The sequence below is a fragment of the Pediculus humanus genome, genomic scaffold (assembly GCF_000006295.1).
Source record: "Pediculus humanus corporis 1103172107667 genomic scaffold, whole genome shotgun sequence".
In the NCBI taxonomy this organism is placed as follows: Eukaryota; Metazoa; Arthropoda; class Insecta; order Psocodea; family Pediculidae; genus Pediculus; species Pediculus humanus.
The window spans coordinates 902,281-917,919 of NW_002987276.1; the positions used below are offsets into that span (position 1 = coordinate 902,281).

The following is a 15,639-nucleotide window of genomic DNA, read 5'->3' on the forward strand; positions in this document are numbered from 1 at the left end:
CGAAACAGTGTTGCTAAGGTGAGTCGAGTCTTTTTATCGTTGAACGAAATGGTGAACGAAAGTGGTTGATTGTGAAAAATCTTGTGCGTGTGTTGCGTTGCGTTGCGTTCCGTGGTCCATCACCATCATCCACATCATCTTCGGGATTCTTCGTTTAAATGAAATTTATGGTCTAAGGGGTTCGAGACGCGATAAAGAACTGGAAGGTGAGGCAAAAAAAAAAAAAAAAATGTCTGTTTGTTGTTGTTGTGCTCATTTGTCGCGATGCAAGTACGTGAGTGAGAGAGATAGGGGGGATATGGTGTCGCGTAGTAGTTGGACAATGACAAAAAAATTTTTTTTTTTTAAATGTTTGTCGTGCAAACAAAGAGAGAGAGAGAGAGAGAGAGAGAATTATATATTAATTTCGTATTGACCTGATAAAAAAAAAAAAAAAATTCCTTCATTATTTCGGCCTTAATCTAAAAATAAATTACTCGAACAACGACAACAATAACGAATGAAAACATCATCATCATCATCATCATCGTCGTCGTCGTCGTCGTCTTCGTCGTAATTCGTTCGTGTTGATGCGGAGGAGGCCCTTTTTCTACCAAACAAACAAACAAACAAAACGACGGACCCAACTCCCAAATGTTTTAGTTTGAATTTGTGTGCCCCCCGCACATGAGTTGTTTTTTGGTGGTACAACCAAAACTCGCGGAAATTTGTTTATTTTTATTTATTTATTTATTTTCTCTCGTAGCAGACGATGTTTGAGGAAAAAAAAAGAAAAAAAACCGAAAGTTGTTTTTATTATTATTTTTATTATTATTTTTATTGAGTGAGTGCGTGAGTGCGTGCGCTTGATCGGTTGTTTTTTTTATTTATATATTATTCAAATTTTGTTTGTTGTTTGTTGTTGTTGTCATCGTCATATAAATTAATTAATTATCCAAGTGGTTTGTGAAAACGGAACGTTTAAAATTCAAAATTAATGGGATTCTTATTCACGTGCGGTGGTTGTGGCAGAGGTGGTGGTGGTGGTGGTGGTAGTGGTGGCGATGGTGATGGCGGCGATTACGATGTTTACCAGATGAATTTTTTTTTTTTTTTTTAAATAAAGCAAAGTATTGAGTAAGTAAAGACGCGAACGCGACCTACTTTTTCACAAAAAAAAAAAAAAAAACATAAAAAAATCTTCTTCCAGTGTTGTATTTGAGCATATGTTTTAATGTTTTGGGTGTTGTTGTTATGTGTCAAGGATAAAAACTGTGAGATTATTATTATTATTATTATTATTATTATTATTATTATTATTAGTAACAAAATATCGGTCGTGTAAAAGAAAGTTCACTCGAGTTCGACACGGATAATTCCACGTGTGTTGAATGTGTGTGTGTGTGTGTGTGTGTGTGTGTAACGCATCACATGATGCATTTAATGTATTTCGTGGCGGCGGATGTTGTGGGACGATTTTGTCGACGATTATTGTCCTCCTCCCATTCGCGTCCTGAGGGATTAGAAATGATTTCGACGGAGGGATGGTGTCGTCGTGGTCGTGTGTGACCGTTTCGTGTTGATCCTCCGTTGAGAGGTGGTGGTTGATAGTTGGAAGGGTGAGGAGGACACAGTAAAGAAAAGAAAATGGATGTGAAAACGAAAAAAAAAAAAAAAATTTTTTTTTCTTCTGCTTGATTTGAATCGTCGTTACGTGCGTCGATGCCAAATTTTCAATTTTTTTTTTTTTTTAGGTTAATTGTTTTTATTTATTTATTTTTAAGTGACGTTTATTTGGTACTTTACCAAAGTCCCTTGCGGTTATTGTTTGTTATTTTCGTTCTTTCGTTTGTTTGTTTGTTTGTTTTCGGTATATTTCCGACTTTTATTTACCGTGCGAGTGTTTTTTTTTTTTTTTTTGCGCCCGAGGAAAAAAAGTTTGGACGATATCGACGACGTGAATAAAAAATTGTTTTTAATTTTCTAATTGGATTGCGTACGTGACGCGTGTCACAAGAAAAACGAGAGAGAGAGAGAATGCGTTTTGGTTTTGTTTTTTCGCGACGTTGCGTTTGTTGTTGTTGTTGTTGTCATCGTCGTCGTAGTCGTCAAAGATTGCATCGAAGGACGTGAAAAATTACGTACGGGTTAAAATAATAAAAATTAATGAGTTGAAAATGGCAATAATTATAGATATCAAAGTGACCTTGTCTTATGGTGGTTCCAACTTCCTACTGTTTCGAATTATTCTACTACGATGATGATGATGATGATGATGATGATGTGATGATGATGATGATAATGCATTTTTGATAAAGAGAATTTTCACGAGGGAGTACCCTTCGTGTTTTCCTATGCATTCGTACCAAAAACTTTTTTCGTTCTTCCACTTCCGTCGAAAACTTGGGGGATTTCCTTTGGGAAACGACAGCGCGAGTAATAACCGTCAAAAAAAAATTTTTTTTTTTTTTTCGTAAATTACGTTTTCTTCTCTCTGTCTCTCTCTCTCTCTCTCTCTCTCTCTCTCTCTCTCTCTCTCTCTCTCTCTCTCTTTCTCTCTTTCTGCTTCTCTGCGCATATAATTGATGAATAGATTATGATTGTTACATACTTGAACTATAAGTTATTTGAACAGCGAGATTATTGTCATCGATATCTCTCTCTCTCTTTTTCTCTCTCTCTCTCTCTCTTTAACAGCCATCGTATATACATACACACACCTTATCTAAACGATTTCGAGGTGTTTTACGTAATGATTTTGATTTATTTACTTATTTATTTATTTTTTTAAATAAGATTAAATGATGATAAAAATATCGTATTGAATCCGCGTTTTGTTAAATCGGAAAAGGAAAAGGAAACCTAAACTTGGAATTAATAAAAAAGCAGAAGACGCACGCGAATGAAAGAAAGAAAGAGAAAAGAATTCGACTCTGAACGAAAAACTTGATAATTGTTCTTTCGTTTGTTTGTTTGTTTGTTTACTTATTTATTTATATAATTGTTTTCCGGTTAAATGATTTTTTAAAAATCTCAAAGAAAGTTCTGTTTCCGGTTTTTTTGTTGTTTTTGTTTTTGTTTTGTTCGAGAAAGTTATTATTAGAAATGAAATTATTACGCAGTCATTTGATATTTCGAAGGTTTAGTAATGATATCATTCGATGATAGTAAAGAAAAAAAAATGATCTCATTCACTGATTGATTGATTGATTGATTTATTATACCGGTTTAAAAATTTATATATATATATATATACTTAAGTTTGTTGTTAATGGTGGTGATGGTGGTTGTGGTTGTTTGTTATGATTTGCAAGAGTTTGCACGTTGTGGATTTTTTCGGTCCGGTGACGGAGGTGAGTTTTACTCTCTCTCTCTCTCTCTCTCTCTCTCTCTTTTTCACATCCGTCGAGATGAAAAAAAAAAAAAAAATGAATTACGTCGTCGTCGTCGTCGTCGTCGTCGCGAATTGTCATTAATAATAAAATTAATCGAATGGAAAAAATGTCAACGGGTTCGAACGAGCACAAAACAATTCGATTTGAAAATCCGTCGCGACAACAAACGTGTACCGATCGCGTTTTTGTCCGTTTTGTTGTTTGTTTTTGTTGTTTGTAGTTTGTTATTGTTTATTCATAAGTTTAAACGTTTTTTAATTTATTAATGCGAGGTATTTAAAAAAAAAAAAAAAAAAAAATTTAATTGTTGATACCGTCGTTTGCGGTAAATCATGGCGATTCGTTAATTATGTGTGTGTGCTCGCATCGATTGGAAAAATTCTATAAATTTTTATTTAAACTTTATCAAATGAATTTTTTTTATTTTTTTTTTACTCTATGATATTAATTTAATAATAATAATAATAATAATAATAATAATAATAATAATAATAATAATAATAATAATAATAATAATAATAATAATAATAATAATAGGGAAAAAAAGCTCAAGGCGGTAAGATAAGTTGTCGTCGTCGTCGTTTGCAGACCACTTATTTATTGCATTTCCACTTTCCTCGTTTGAACTCTTTCAAAAAATTATTATTATTATTATTATTATTATTATTATCATCATCATCATTATTATCATTATTATTAATGGTGAAAAAAAATGTCGTTTCAGGTTTGACATAAAATGGAATATTATTCGGCGAACGAGTACGATTGTTCAAGCGAAGACGAAGATGTGTCAACGTTAGATCTATCATATTCCGGATTCGATTCCGAACAGATGAGGAAAAAACTCGACGAGTTGAGGGAAAGCGGAAATGACGTCACGACCGTTCTCCTCTACCAGAATTCGATGGACGCCGTTCCCGGAGTCATAGGTCGTTTCGGACGACTCAAATATTTGGACATAAGTTCGAACGGACTCTCGCGACTTCCGCCGGAAATCGGTTTGTGCCCTCTCACGACTCTCATTGCGAAAAACAATCGGCTCTCGGACAAAAGTCTTCCGCCGGTTTTCACGGATTTGACGGATTTGAAAGAATTGAATTTGAGCGGAAACGATTTCGCGAATTTCCCACCGGAAATATTGAATTTGAAAAGCATACGGTATTTGTACATGGGCGGAAACAATTTATCAAAGATACCGAAGGAAATAAGCAAATTGCAAAGGTGACGATTTCTTTATTATTATCATTATTATTATCATTATCATTATTATTATTATTTTGTTATGTGAAACTGGAGAGTGACCGATTTAATAGATGAAATCAAAAGAAAAGAAAAAAACGAGTTTTACCTGATTTAAAAAAAAAAAAAAAAAAATTTTTTCTATTCGGAATTAATTAACAAGTAATATTTAAATAATAATAATAATAATGATAATCCCTAGTCACGGCCGTCGGTAATTTTTTTTTTTTTTATCCAGGGTTAAAATGTCGGCCGTTTTGAAAAGTTGGTAACCGTGTATCGATTTTTTTTAATTTTTTAATTTTTTTTTTTTTTTTTGAAATTTTGCTACGATGAATGTCCGAAGGTGAATGAGTTTTTATTTATTTATTTATTTTTGAAACGGAAAAGTGGCGGGTAAAACAAACAATCGGCCATTTTGATTTTGTTAATTGTGAAATAGTCCGCGTGACGTCGCTCCCGTCGCCAACGGTTTTTTTTTTAAAATAAATTTTTTCGATTTTGTTTCTTTGCAGTTTGCAAGTTTTATCGTTGGGCGGAAACAAATTGACGGACGTTCCCTCAACACTTGGACAATTGAAAAAATTAACGGCTCTCATATTGAGCGACAATCAGCTGGAATCGCTCCCGAGGGAAATTGCCAAATTGACGGAATTGAAATCTTTGCTTTTGCACAAGAACAAATTGAAAACGTTACCGACGGAAATTGTTTCGTTGAAATGCATGACGGAGGTGAGCGAGTTATGATGATGACGTCATTCGTTCGATGTATCGAATCGATGATTGATTATCTATCTCTCTTTCTTATCACTTTTTCTCGTTTCGATATATCGGTTATTTTGTTTGGTTTTTCCTAATTTCGTCTGATATCGAAGAAAGAAAGAAAGAAAATATATTATTATTATCATCGTCGTTAATGTACGTTATTAATTATTATTATTATTATTATTTCTGTTTTTTTGCAGTTGAGTCTGAGGGATAATCCTCTCGTCGTTCGTTTCGTTTCCGACATGACGTACGCGGTTCCATCTTTGTTAGAATTGGCGGCGAGATCGATAAAACTTCACTCGGTTAAATTCAGTCCGAAGGATTTGCCCAAACGTTTGTTGGAATATTTGAACAACGCTCGACATTGCATTAATCCGAAATGCAAGGGTGAGTGCGTGTGCGTGTGAGGGACCCCCTGCGTGATAAATAAATGATTTCGTTTTGTTTTGTTTTGTTGGCAGGCGTGTTCTTCGATAGCAGAGTCGAACATGTTAAATTCGTTGATTTTTGCGGTAAATATAGAGTTCCTCTCCTTCAGTATCTTTGCAGTTCGAGTTGCATCGACGATAAGAATGAAATCGAAGTCGATTCTGATCTCATCAGGAAAGTTTTGCTGGGTTGAAAACAAACAAACAATTATTATTATTATTATTATTATTACTATTATTACTATTATTACTTTTTCGAATAAAAAAAGGAAAAATAAAAATGACAATATCAAAATTACAATTACAATTAAAACCGTCGGTATTATTATTATTATTATTATTACAATTTTTAATAAGTAATGATTTGTATTTTTTTTGACGAACGCTGTTGTTATCATTATTATTATTGTTTACGGTAATTAAATTGTGATTTGTTACCTAAATTTTTTTTCAATATGAATCGGGCAGGCGACAGGAAGGAGAGAGTTGAATGGAAAAAAAAAAAGAAAAACACTTTAAATATTACTCGTTGGTAATAATAAGTGTGGAAACAAAAAACAATTTTTTTTTTTTTATTAATTTAAATTTTTCGTGTACATTTTTGTATAAAAAAAAATAAATAAATATAAAATTATTATTATTATTATTACTTTATTGCGTTAATTTGTCATGTGTGTGTGTGTGTGTGTGTTGTTTAAATAGTTTTTTAATGGAGAGTAAAGATGGCTTCCAGTGTTGCTACCCACTCTCTGTCTATGTCTATCCTTAAATTCTTTTATTTTAGTCGTTATTCCTTTGGATACTTCATGGATACTTCAATCAGTTTCCATAATTCTGGAAATGTTGATGTTCTTCTATCTGTGTGAGTTTGATTTGATTCTTCTATTTGTGAACCTTTTTTTGACAGTTGAATTTCAAAAAGTCAGGATATGATCCAAGGTCTTACCTACCACTAACGTCTGATTACTTGTATTAAGTAATCAGTAATAATAATAAGTAAGTAATAATTAATAATTATTATTATTTCAATGAATTGAGTTCCAAAGGATTCACATTAACAAAGCTTGGATGTCTTGATGATGACACTTATATTTAATACCAACACCAATTTCCTGGATACTCATAACAATAGAAAACAACATAAAAAAAACAATAAAATGTACAATTATGGTTAAAAACATCATCATGGTTTCCTTTGACAGTTGATATCTTATCTGGTCAGTTTTAAGTGACATTATACAATCAATAAACACTAATTCAAATACCTACCCTATTCATCCCTTAGCCATTTTAAACACTTGCACCAGTACTAACTGATGAATTCTATTCAATGGATTGATTGTATTGATCTATATATAAATAATGACACTCAAAGCAACAGATACAGTCTAGTCAGTCTAATCCATCAGAGTCAGATATAGTCTAGAGTTAGTTGTTGAGTCAGACAGAGTTAGAGATCCAGAACACTTGCACAAGGTGATTGATTAGTCAATGGATTGATTGTATTGATCTATATATACATAATGGCACTCAAAACTACAGATACAGTCTAGTCAGTTGGTTTGTAAGACTCTGTCTAATCCATCAGTTAGTCAGATAAAGTCTAGAGGTAGTCAGAGACAGAGTTAAAGAACCAGATTTGGAACTTCACTTCAGATCCAACAAGTACATCAATTGGTAGATATAATAGCACATTGATTTCTACTTGAACTTTATATTGTGTGCATTAATACATTTACTCTATAAGTTGGGTTTTAAAGGATTATAATAAATTAGATAAAAATTGTCTAGTTTGCTGTATGATAAGTTCTAAGGAACTACAGGTACACATCATGAATAGAACCAGAAAGTAGAGAGATATTGGTGGGATTATAGAGATAAAGTCTAGATCATTAATTCCTCAATTAATTTTTTTATTTTCATTTGTTTAAAACAACATAATCAGTTTAAATTGTCAATTGTTAGTTTTGGCCATCTTGGATTTCAAATAACCTAAACCTGATGAATTTTACACTTGACAGATTCTCTACATGTTTTAAAACTCTTTTAAGGTATTTCACAGGATGGAAAATCATAAAATAAATAAAATAAATCATTATTTTTAATTATATATATATAAATATATTATATTAATTACAAAAATATATATGATTGAGTATGAGACATAAATGCAAATGGGGGGGTTAATAACACGCAAAAATGTAGCACAAAAAACTTTTCTTTTTTTTTTTTAAATTATAAATTTTTAATAGCAACAATACTTAAACATATATATATAGTTTTTTTTTAAACTTCACACATACAAAAAAAAATTATTTTCATTTGTTTATTTGGCGTATAAAAATTTATTATCAGTCAAATAATGGCAAACTTAATCTACAGGTATAATAATTGTATGTATACATATATTATTAATTTGTTCCATTTTTGTTTAAATTAAAGAGAGAAAGAAAACCAATTCTCTTTAATTTAATAATAATAATAATTAATTATTATTATTATTTTGACGTGAGCATTTATACCGGGCGTTTAAGGCACACAGTAAAATCAGTCAGAAAATCATATTAATTAATTAATTATATATTTCTGGCCTCTTTTAAAATTTTTTATTAAAAAAAAACTGAGCAAAATTTGCTACAACTATTAATAATAATAATTTGATTACAACACATTTTTATTTATTTGTTTGTTCCGTCCTTGTAATTTAACCAGAAAAGGTTTGTAATTAATTCTTTCTTTCTTTCTTTATTATTTTAGCGTCCATGTTGTGACGTCATTCTTTATAAAATATTTTTTTTAATTGTTTCCTTTTCCTCTCGCGCTTCCTCTCGTTGTTTTATTTTTTTAATTTTGTTTTTTTTTTTTTTTTTTAATGCGTTGTAAACGTTCCTCTTTTATTTGTCGGCGTTAAAAAAAATTTTTTTTGTATATAAAAAGGTATTAAATTTCAAGATAAGACAAAAAAAAAACAAACGATGAAAAAAAAATATGTCTTTCTAATCGCTGATTTGATGACGTAGTAAAAAAAAATTTAATTTAACCGTTTTAGAACATTGAATCACATTTGAAAAGTTCGTTCGTTGACTTTGTCACAAAAAATTCATAAATTATTTTGTATTTATGTAAAAACTAAAAAAATGAAGTGTAAGAATTAATTAATTACGAAGAAAAGAGGAAGGCTTTTGCTAATTACGGTAAAAATACTTTTGTAACGATAAAATAACAAAATAAAATAAGGACGCCATGCAAAATCTAAGCGAATTAGAAATGATGCAACAAAATGGCGTACGAATGGAAAAAACTCCAAACGTTTGTACGAAATTTAAACGATTTGAATTTTTTTGTTTAAATTAACGATTTTTTCTTTTATTCTGAAAAATCCTGGAGATTTTAACAATGTGTAACTTGCTTTTGGCGGATCTGACAAAACAGCTTCTTCTATGACTTCAAGTGATGTTGGTGGAAGTACGGCTATATCATGTTCGGCATATCCATCTGCACCTGTTTTACTGTAATTATATAATTAATTCAATCAGTTTTTGCTTAAAAATGAAACTTCCTGTATGTGAAAAACATTTCATAAACATAACTAATATTTCATTAAACAAAATTAACAAATTTTTTTTTGAATATTTAATTATATAGCCAATAGTGCAACACACAAATATATTTGCTCAATTTAATATGGACATATAAAACTTGTTTGTCGCAATTAATAAAAGGAAAACAGTCAAAACAATTTGATTTTAATGAAAACAAGAAACAAAAAACAGGAAAAAAGTTATTAACAAACTTATTTGTTGAGGAAAATACAATCAAGTTCATCTTTCAGATTTCAGATTTCAATGGGTATAATGGGTGAGTGTACAAACATTTCTTTTTAAAAGCTCAAAGAAACACAAAACAATTTCATAAATTTTATTTATGTTTGTCTCAAATAATCAAAGAGAGAGAAAATTGTCATGAAATCATTATATTTCAATTTCTTGAATATTTTTCAGGGAATATGTTTGCTGTTGATGATGATGATGAGACTCACTACATAAAGAAGACAGATAAATACAGAAAAAGATAGAGAGAGAAAGAGAGAAAGAAGAAAAATGAAACATAAAACCTTATTCTTTTTTTATCTAAAACATTATGTTATGAATGGAAAAATTTATCATACAAAACCAACAACAAATAATACATGAATGGAATATAAAAGGTAATAAATATTGAGAGTTGATTTTACAAAAAAAAATTATAGTAATTTAGTCATTTGGTAAATTATAAAAAAAAAAAAAAAAAATTAGTGAAAGCAATTTTCATATTCATTAACCAAAAAACAATTTTGTTTTTTTTTTTTTTTTTTTAGTCAACCACAAGGTAAAAGTATACCTGGTTTATTTATAATTAAAGTTTTACCACCACCACATTAAACCCTTGAGGTTTAATAATCAATAATTTTTTTCTTTTAGGATTTACAGAATTGCATATTGCGTTTATTAATTACATTACGTCATAGAAACGTTAAAGAAAAACGACCGTTAAACGTTTACAAAAAAAAAAAAATGTTTTATTATTTTAAAATTTCTTTTGTTCTTTGTCGACGACGATATTAACCGTTACAAGGTGATAAAACTTTTCTTTTTCTTTCTTATTTTAACGATAGTTAATTTGAATTTTCCAAATTATAAAACTCTTTTTTTCTTTTTAGGGTTTGAGTTTAAGAGAGAGAGAGAGAGAGAGAGGATACTCACATTGACGATTGCGTTGGTGATGAAAATAAACGTGATATGGGCAAACCCTCAGGATGAAAAGTAATCACTTTTATGCCCAAATGTTTCATTTCTTTTCTCAATGCAGCACTCGCACCTTCTACAGCGTACCTGCTTGCCGTATCTGCGACCAATGTTTGTGATTCATCATCGCAATTTTCAACTTTGGCTCCGACGTTTATCAAACGTCCTTTATTCCGGTAAGAAAAAGAAAACAACAATTTCGTTACGAAACAAAAAAAAAGAGAGAGAGAGAGAGGGGGGGGAGGGAAAAACCGTTAATTGCATATACGTTTACCTTTTTTGTTTCTCAATAATGGTAGAAATGTTTTGGCCACTTTTAATGTTCCCGTGACATTTTGTTTCATTACTGCGTCCCAATAGGGAGAATCTTGATTTTCCAAACGTCCCCGACAAGGTGAACCTGCCGTGTTAATAACTGCCCACAAACCTGTCAATAAAAAAAAGAAAAAAATAATAATAATAACCGTTTTATTATTATCATCGTCAAACCCCTTCTCGTACCAGTTTATCAATTCATGTCACCCGAATATTAATAATAATAATAATAAATTTCATTCAGATTTAAAAAAGTTTAATACGGTCTCTATTGTTGTTTTAGGTATTCGGTCGTGTTATCATAATCTTATAAAAGATCAAATCAAAAAAAAAAATAACCGCATTTTTTTTTTTTTTTCATTTTGGAGAAAGTTTTAATACGAACTTTTGACCTCTAGGGAAAAAAAAACAACCGACTAAATTATTTTTTTTAAAACTTTTTCTTCTTATTTCGAATCGAATTAAGTTAATTTTATTATTAATTATCCTTAAGGATATATAATTAGGTTAAGATTTTATTGTTCTAATTACACACATCACCCTAGTTGAACAAGTCCTTGGTTTGTTTTTTTTTTAAAATCAGGTACGCGTTAAAAATTAAAAAAAAAATTTTTAATCGTGCCATGAATTTTTACTCTACGTTTTCCATATAAACTTTTTTTTACCTTGGAACGTAGTAGCACTACTATTATAGCCGTTAGATACGTGATGCCCTATACGGTAGCATTTTTGGAAACGTTTGAAAATGTTTTTTTTACGGTATGAAACTCTCTGGTGCCAATTTGGCGTAGGGTATCTATAAAACTCTCGTTATGTAATGTCGTCATCATCGCCATTTTTACATGTTATTTCTTCGCGTATGTTTCCCCCCCCCCTCCCTCCCGCGAAAAAAAATTTTTTTTAACGGCACAGACGAGTTTTTTTCTCTTTTTTCGTTTCGTAACGAATAAAAAACTTAAAACCTTTTTACGCCACTGATATTAGCATACATATTTTTCGATATATTTCAAAAAAAAAAATTTAAAAAGAAACATAGCCAAAAGGAAAAAAAAAAATTTACTTTGTGGGTTGGTCTTGACCTCAATACAATCACGAAACCAACAAACAACAACAAACAACACAAACGACGACAAAAACGTTTGAGAAAAATATATTTAAAAAAAACTTTCATTAAACTTTTTTTTTTTTTAGTAAAACCGAACGCCAAAAACAACAAACGACGACAACAACAAACGTTCGATTTTTGTTTGTTTTGTTAAGTTACGAATCGTTTTGCTATAACACTATTGTCTCTTTTAAAAATTATTATTATTATTAACGTTCGTTTGTTTTTATTTATTCGTACGAATAAAGGAAACAATCATTATTATTATTGTTTTAGGTTTTAGGTACGTTTTAAGAATTTTAAAAAGTTAACAAACCGAAAAATGATTTTTTTTTTTTTTAACACAGGAAATCCGCGTCTACTAAAAGACTACTATTAAAATATATATATAATCGACCATATTTACATACATACGTTCATTTTTTTTTTTTTTTAACCGCGTAAATAGATTCAAATATATATATATAGTCAAATGATTGATCAACCGATTATTTTCACTTTCCTTTTTTTTTTTTTTTTTTTTTTTTTTTGGCCAAATGAGTGAGTGAGAGAGAGAGAGAGAGAAATTAATTTCCGGTTCGATGAAATTTATTGTAATCATTAACCTCGTGGTAAAATCATTTACGAAAAAAAATAGAAATCGGTTAATTATTATAGCGCTATGAAAAAAATATATATTTATTTATTTTTATTTTTTTCCAGGTTGGAATGACCGTAACAGACGAATGGGGAGGGGGTAGGAGGAAGGAGGGAGGAAGAAGAAGAAGAAGAAGAAGATGAAGATGAAGATGAAGAAGATGATGAAGATGATGAAGATGAAGATGATAAGAGAAATATTATTGATAAAATGTCGAAATGCACCAATGATAATGTAAACAAAAAAACATTCCTGGAATGATTGATATCATTCATTAATGATAATAATACTACTACTACTACTACTACTACTACTACTAATAATAATAATAATAATAATAATAATAATAATAATAATAATAATTTTCTTTTAGTTAACGTCATGCGTTAGGATGAAAAGAAAAATTTTCATGTTCCATCATGTTTTACATTCTGGAGTTTTAAACGTTTCGAAAAAACAAAAAGTGGGAGGAACGTGAAGGAAGGAGGGAGGAGGAGGAAAGATGGTAGAGGAGGAAGGGAGGACGGAAGAAAGGAAGGGAGGGAAAAAAAAGGTAAGTAAGTAAACAAACAACTTTAACAATTTATTTTTTAATTGGTAATTAATTACCATTTAATTACCATCGATGACGAAAATTATCATCATTATTATTATTATTTCATTTAGTTTCAAGGCGTGAATTTCATCGTGAAAAAATAAATAAATTTTACGTAGGCGCATTTATTTATTTTTTTTTTTTTTTTAGGTTCGTAAAAAGGTTTTCAAGTTTTTTTTTTTTTTTTTTTAAATCGTAATTACTTCTTTTGGATTTTACTCGCTCGAACTTATTGGCAATGAATCATTATTATTATTATTAATATTTTATAAAAGTTTTGATTTTTTTTACTTGTAACGTAATAATAATATTTATAAAGTGTAGAGAGGGAGAGAGAGATAATAATAACGATTACACAATCGATTGAAATAACGCGTAATAATAAATTTTACACTTGGTAATAGTCGTCGTCGTCGTCGTCGTCGTCGTCGTCGTCGTCAAGTTAACTCTTAATAAAACTTTTAATATTTTGGCGACACTTTGATGACAATGTCTATCACTTTTGACTTACCGTCTTCTCCTGCAGGTAAATGTCTTCGTATGGTTCCGAGAGCTTCGTGCAAAAGATCCTCACGCGTCACGTCCAGGGGAAGAACGACCAAACCCACAAAATTTTCATTTTCTTCTTTCTTGCAACAAGCTTCGAATTTTTTCCATTTGGCCTCGAGAATTTTTTTAGGTATCGACGATTCCGATTCGATGACCACATTTTGTCCGTCCGCTTCGTATCCGGAAGGTTTAACTCCGGCAAAAACTCTAAAACCTCTCGTCGCCAAATGATAGGCTAACTGGAGTCCGAGCATGTTGTCCAGGGACGTTACAAGTATTCCTTTACCTATATAATAATGTTATTAAATAAACATCATTTACGACACTTCATTAAAAGTTTTTTTTCTTTTTTTTTTTGCAGGTGGTTTTAATAATTACGGGTTTGAAGAATTTGAAAAAAGAAAAAAAAATGGCGAGAGAAACGATATTATATTACAGTAAATAATAATAATAATAATGAAATAACTCGTTCCATATTTCGAAATAATAAATGAAATTTTCTATATTGGTTAATTTTTTTTTAGTTTTTATGAAACGCAACGTAAAAAATTAACGAAGTATGAAATAATTAAAAAAAAAAAAGAAAAAAAATGCGTGGCAGTAGAAGAACACACACACGCACACACGTGTGGAATGTTGAATCCTGGAAAAGGAAATCGAAGAAAATTATTAATTAATTAATTAATTAACGAACAAATAATTTTTTTATTTAATTTTCCATAAACGTTTTTTTTTAATTGAATTCGTCTCGTGCGTGTGTGTGTGTGCGTGCATAAGTGGGAGAATTTTTATTAATAAGAATCTATAATCAATCAAATCGATCGCAAAAGGAATCGATGACGTTTCAATATGATATTGATGAGAATATTGGAAAATGGCGGTGATGAAGAGGAGTTGAAAATCGTTGCGAAACGCCAAACACCCGAAGACAAAAATATTTTAATTTAAAATTCTTGGAAAATTATTTAATTACTAATCGCGAGATATATCGAAGATTGGGAAAACGAGAAAAGTCTCGATCGGAAAACATTCGAGAATTATTTATACTGGAATTCATTTGAAAAATCCCGTTGGAAAATCAATAATAATAATAATAATAATAATAGCGAAATTATGAAATATCGCGTTTAACGCACTGATAACATTGAATGCATTTTTACTTGGTAAGACGCCATTTTTCTTTTTGAAACGTCGAAACCTGGAAACGTTTCGAGTGAAATTTTTTTATTTCTTTCAGTCAATGACACGAGTAAAATTCCAGCAGAAGAAAAAATGTATGTTTAGTTTGTAGTTAAATTACCTCCGCCAATGTTCACATACGTCAAGTCATCGTTATCCGAAAATGGCGTGAAATGATTTTTTCGTATTCTGCACATTAGATAAAGTATCAAAGCACTCACGACCGTGCAAAGAGCTATGAGTTGAAGAGCGAGTACGAAAGCCGTTTGATCATCCATTTTTATCCTATTGTGTCAACCTGGAGAAAACAAGAAAAAAAAACCGTTAAAAAAAATTTTTTTATTTCCGTTACTGGGTAATTTTACGAAAACATTTTCAAAATGGCGGTAGAAATAAATATTTTATTGTTATAACGTTTTTTTTGTTTTGTTTCAGGCAGAATTAATAAAATAATGACGTCATCATAACGAGGAGACGTTTCCTTCATTTTTTTCAAAAATGGCGACGCGTTTGTTTATTTTTTTTTACGCCATTTCAGTTTGTCAGGACAAAACAAACAACAATCACATGGACAACAAGGCAAGTGCCGTTAAAATTATCGCCGACGGTTAAAAATTTCAAATTTGAAATCGCGTTTTCCACACACCCTCCCCCTTCCCTTCCCTT

General features: G+C 30.4%; 2 protein-coding genes across 2 annotated transcripts; one reads left to right on the plus strand and one right to left on the minus strand.

The window, feature by feature from the left end:
* Positions 1-4,110: 4,110 nt before the first annotated feature.
* Phum_PHUM286780 (Ras suppressor protein, putative) lies at positions 4,111-6,003 on the plus strand (the record flags this gene model as incomplete). Its single annotated transcript, XM_002426885.1, has 4 exons — positions 4,111-4,595; positions 5,129-5,345; positions 5,579-5,768; positions 5,843-6,003. 4 exons carry the CDS (start codon positions 4,111-4,113, stop codon positions 6,001-6,003), a joined length of 1,053 nt encoding a protein of 350 aa, XP_002426930.1.
* Positions 6,004-9,131: 3,128 nt separating this feature from the next.
* On the minus strand, positions 9,132-15,251 carry Phum_PHUM286790 (short-chain dehydrogenase, putative; the record flags this gene model as incomplete). The annotated part of the gene is made up of 5 exons (XM_002426886.1): positions 9,132-9,318; positions 10,552-10,759; positions 10,868-11,020; positions 13,757-14,080; positions 15,095-15,251. The coding sequence occupies 5 exons, from the start codon at positions 15,249-15,251 to the stop codon at positions 9,132-9,134; spliced, it is 1,029 nt and encodes a 342-aa protein (XP_002426931.1).
* Between the last annotated feature and the right edge of the window lie 388 nt (positions 15,252-15,639).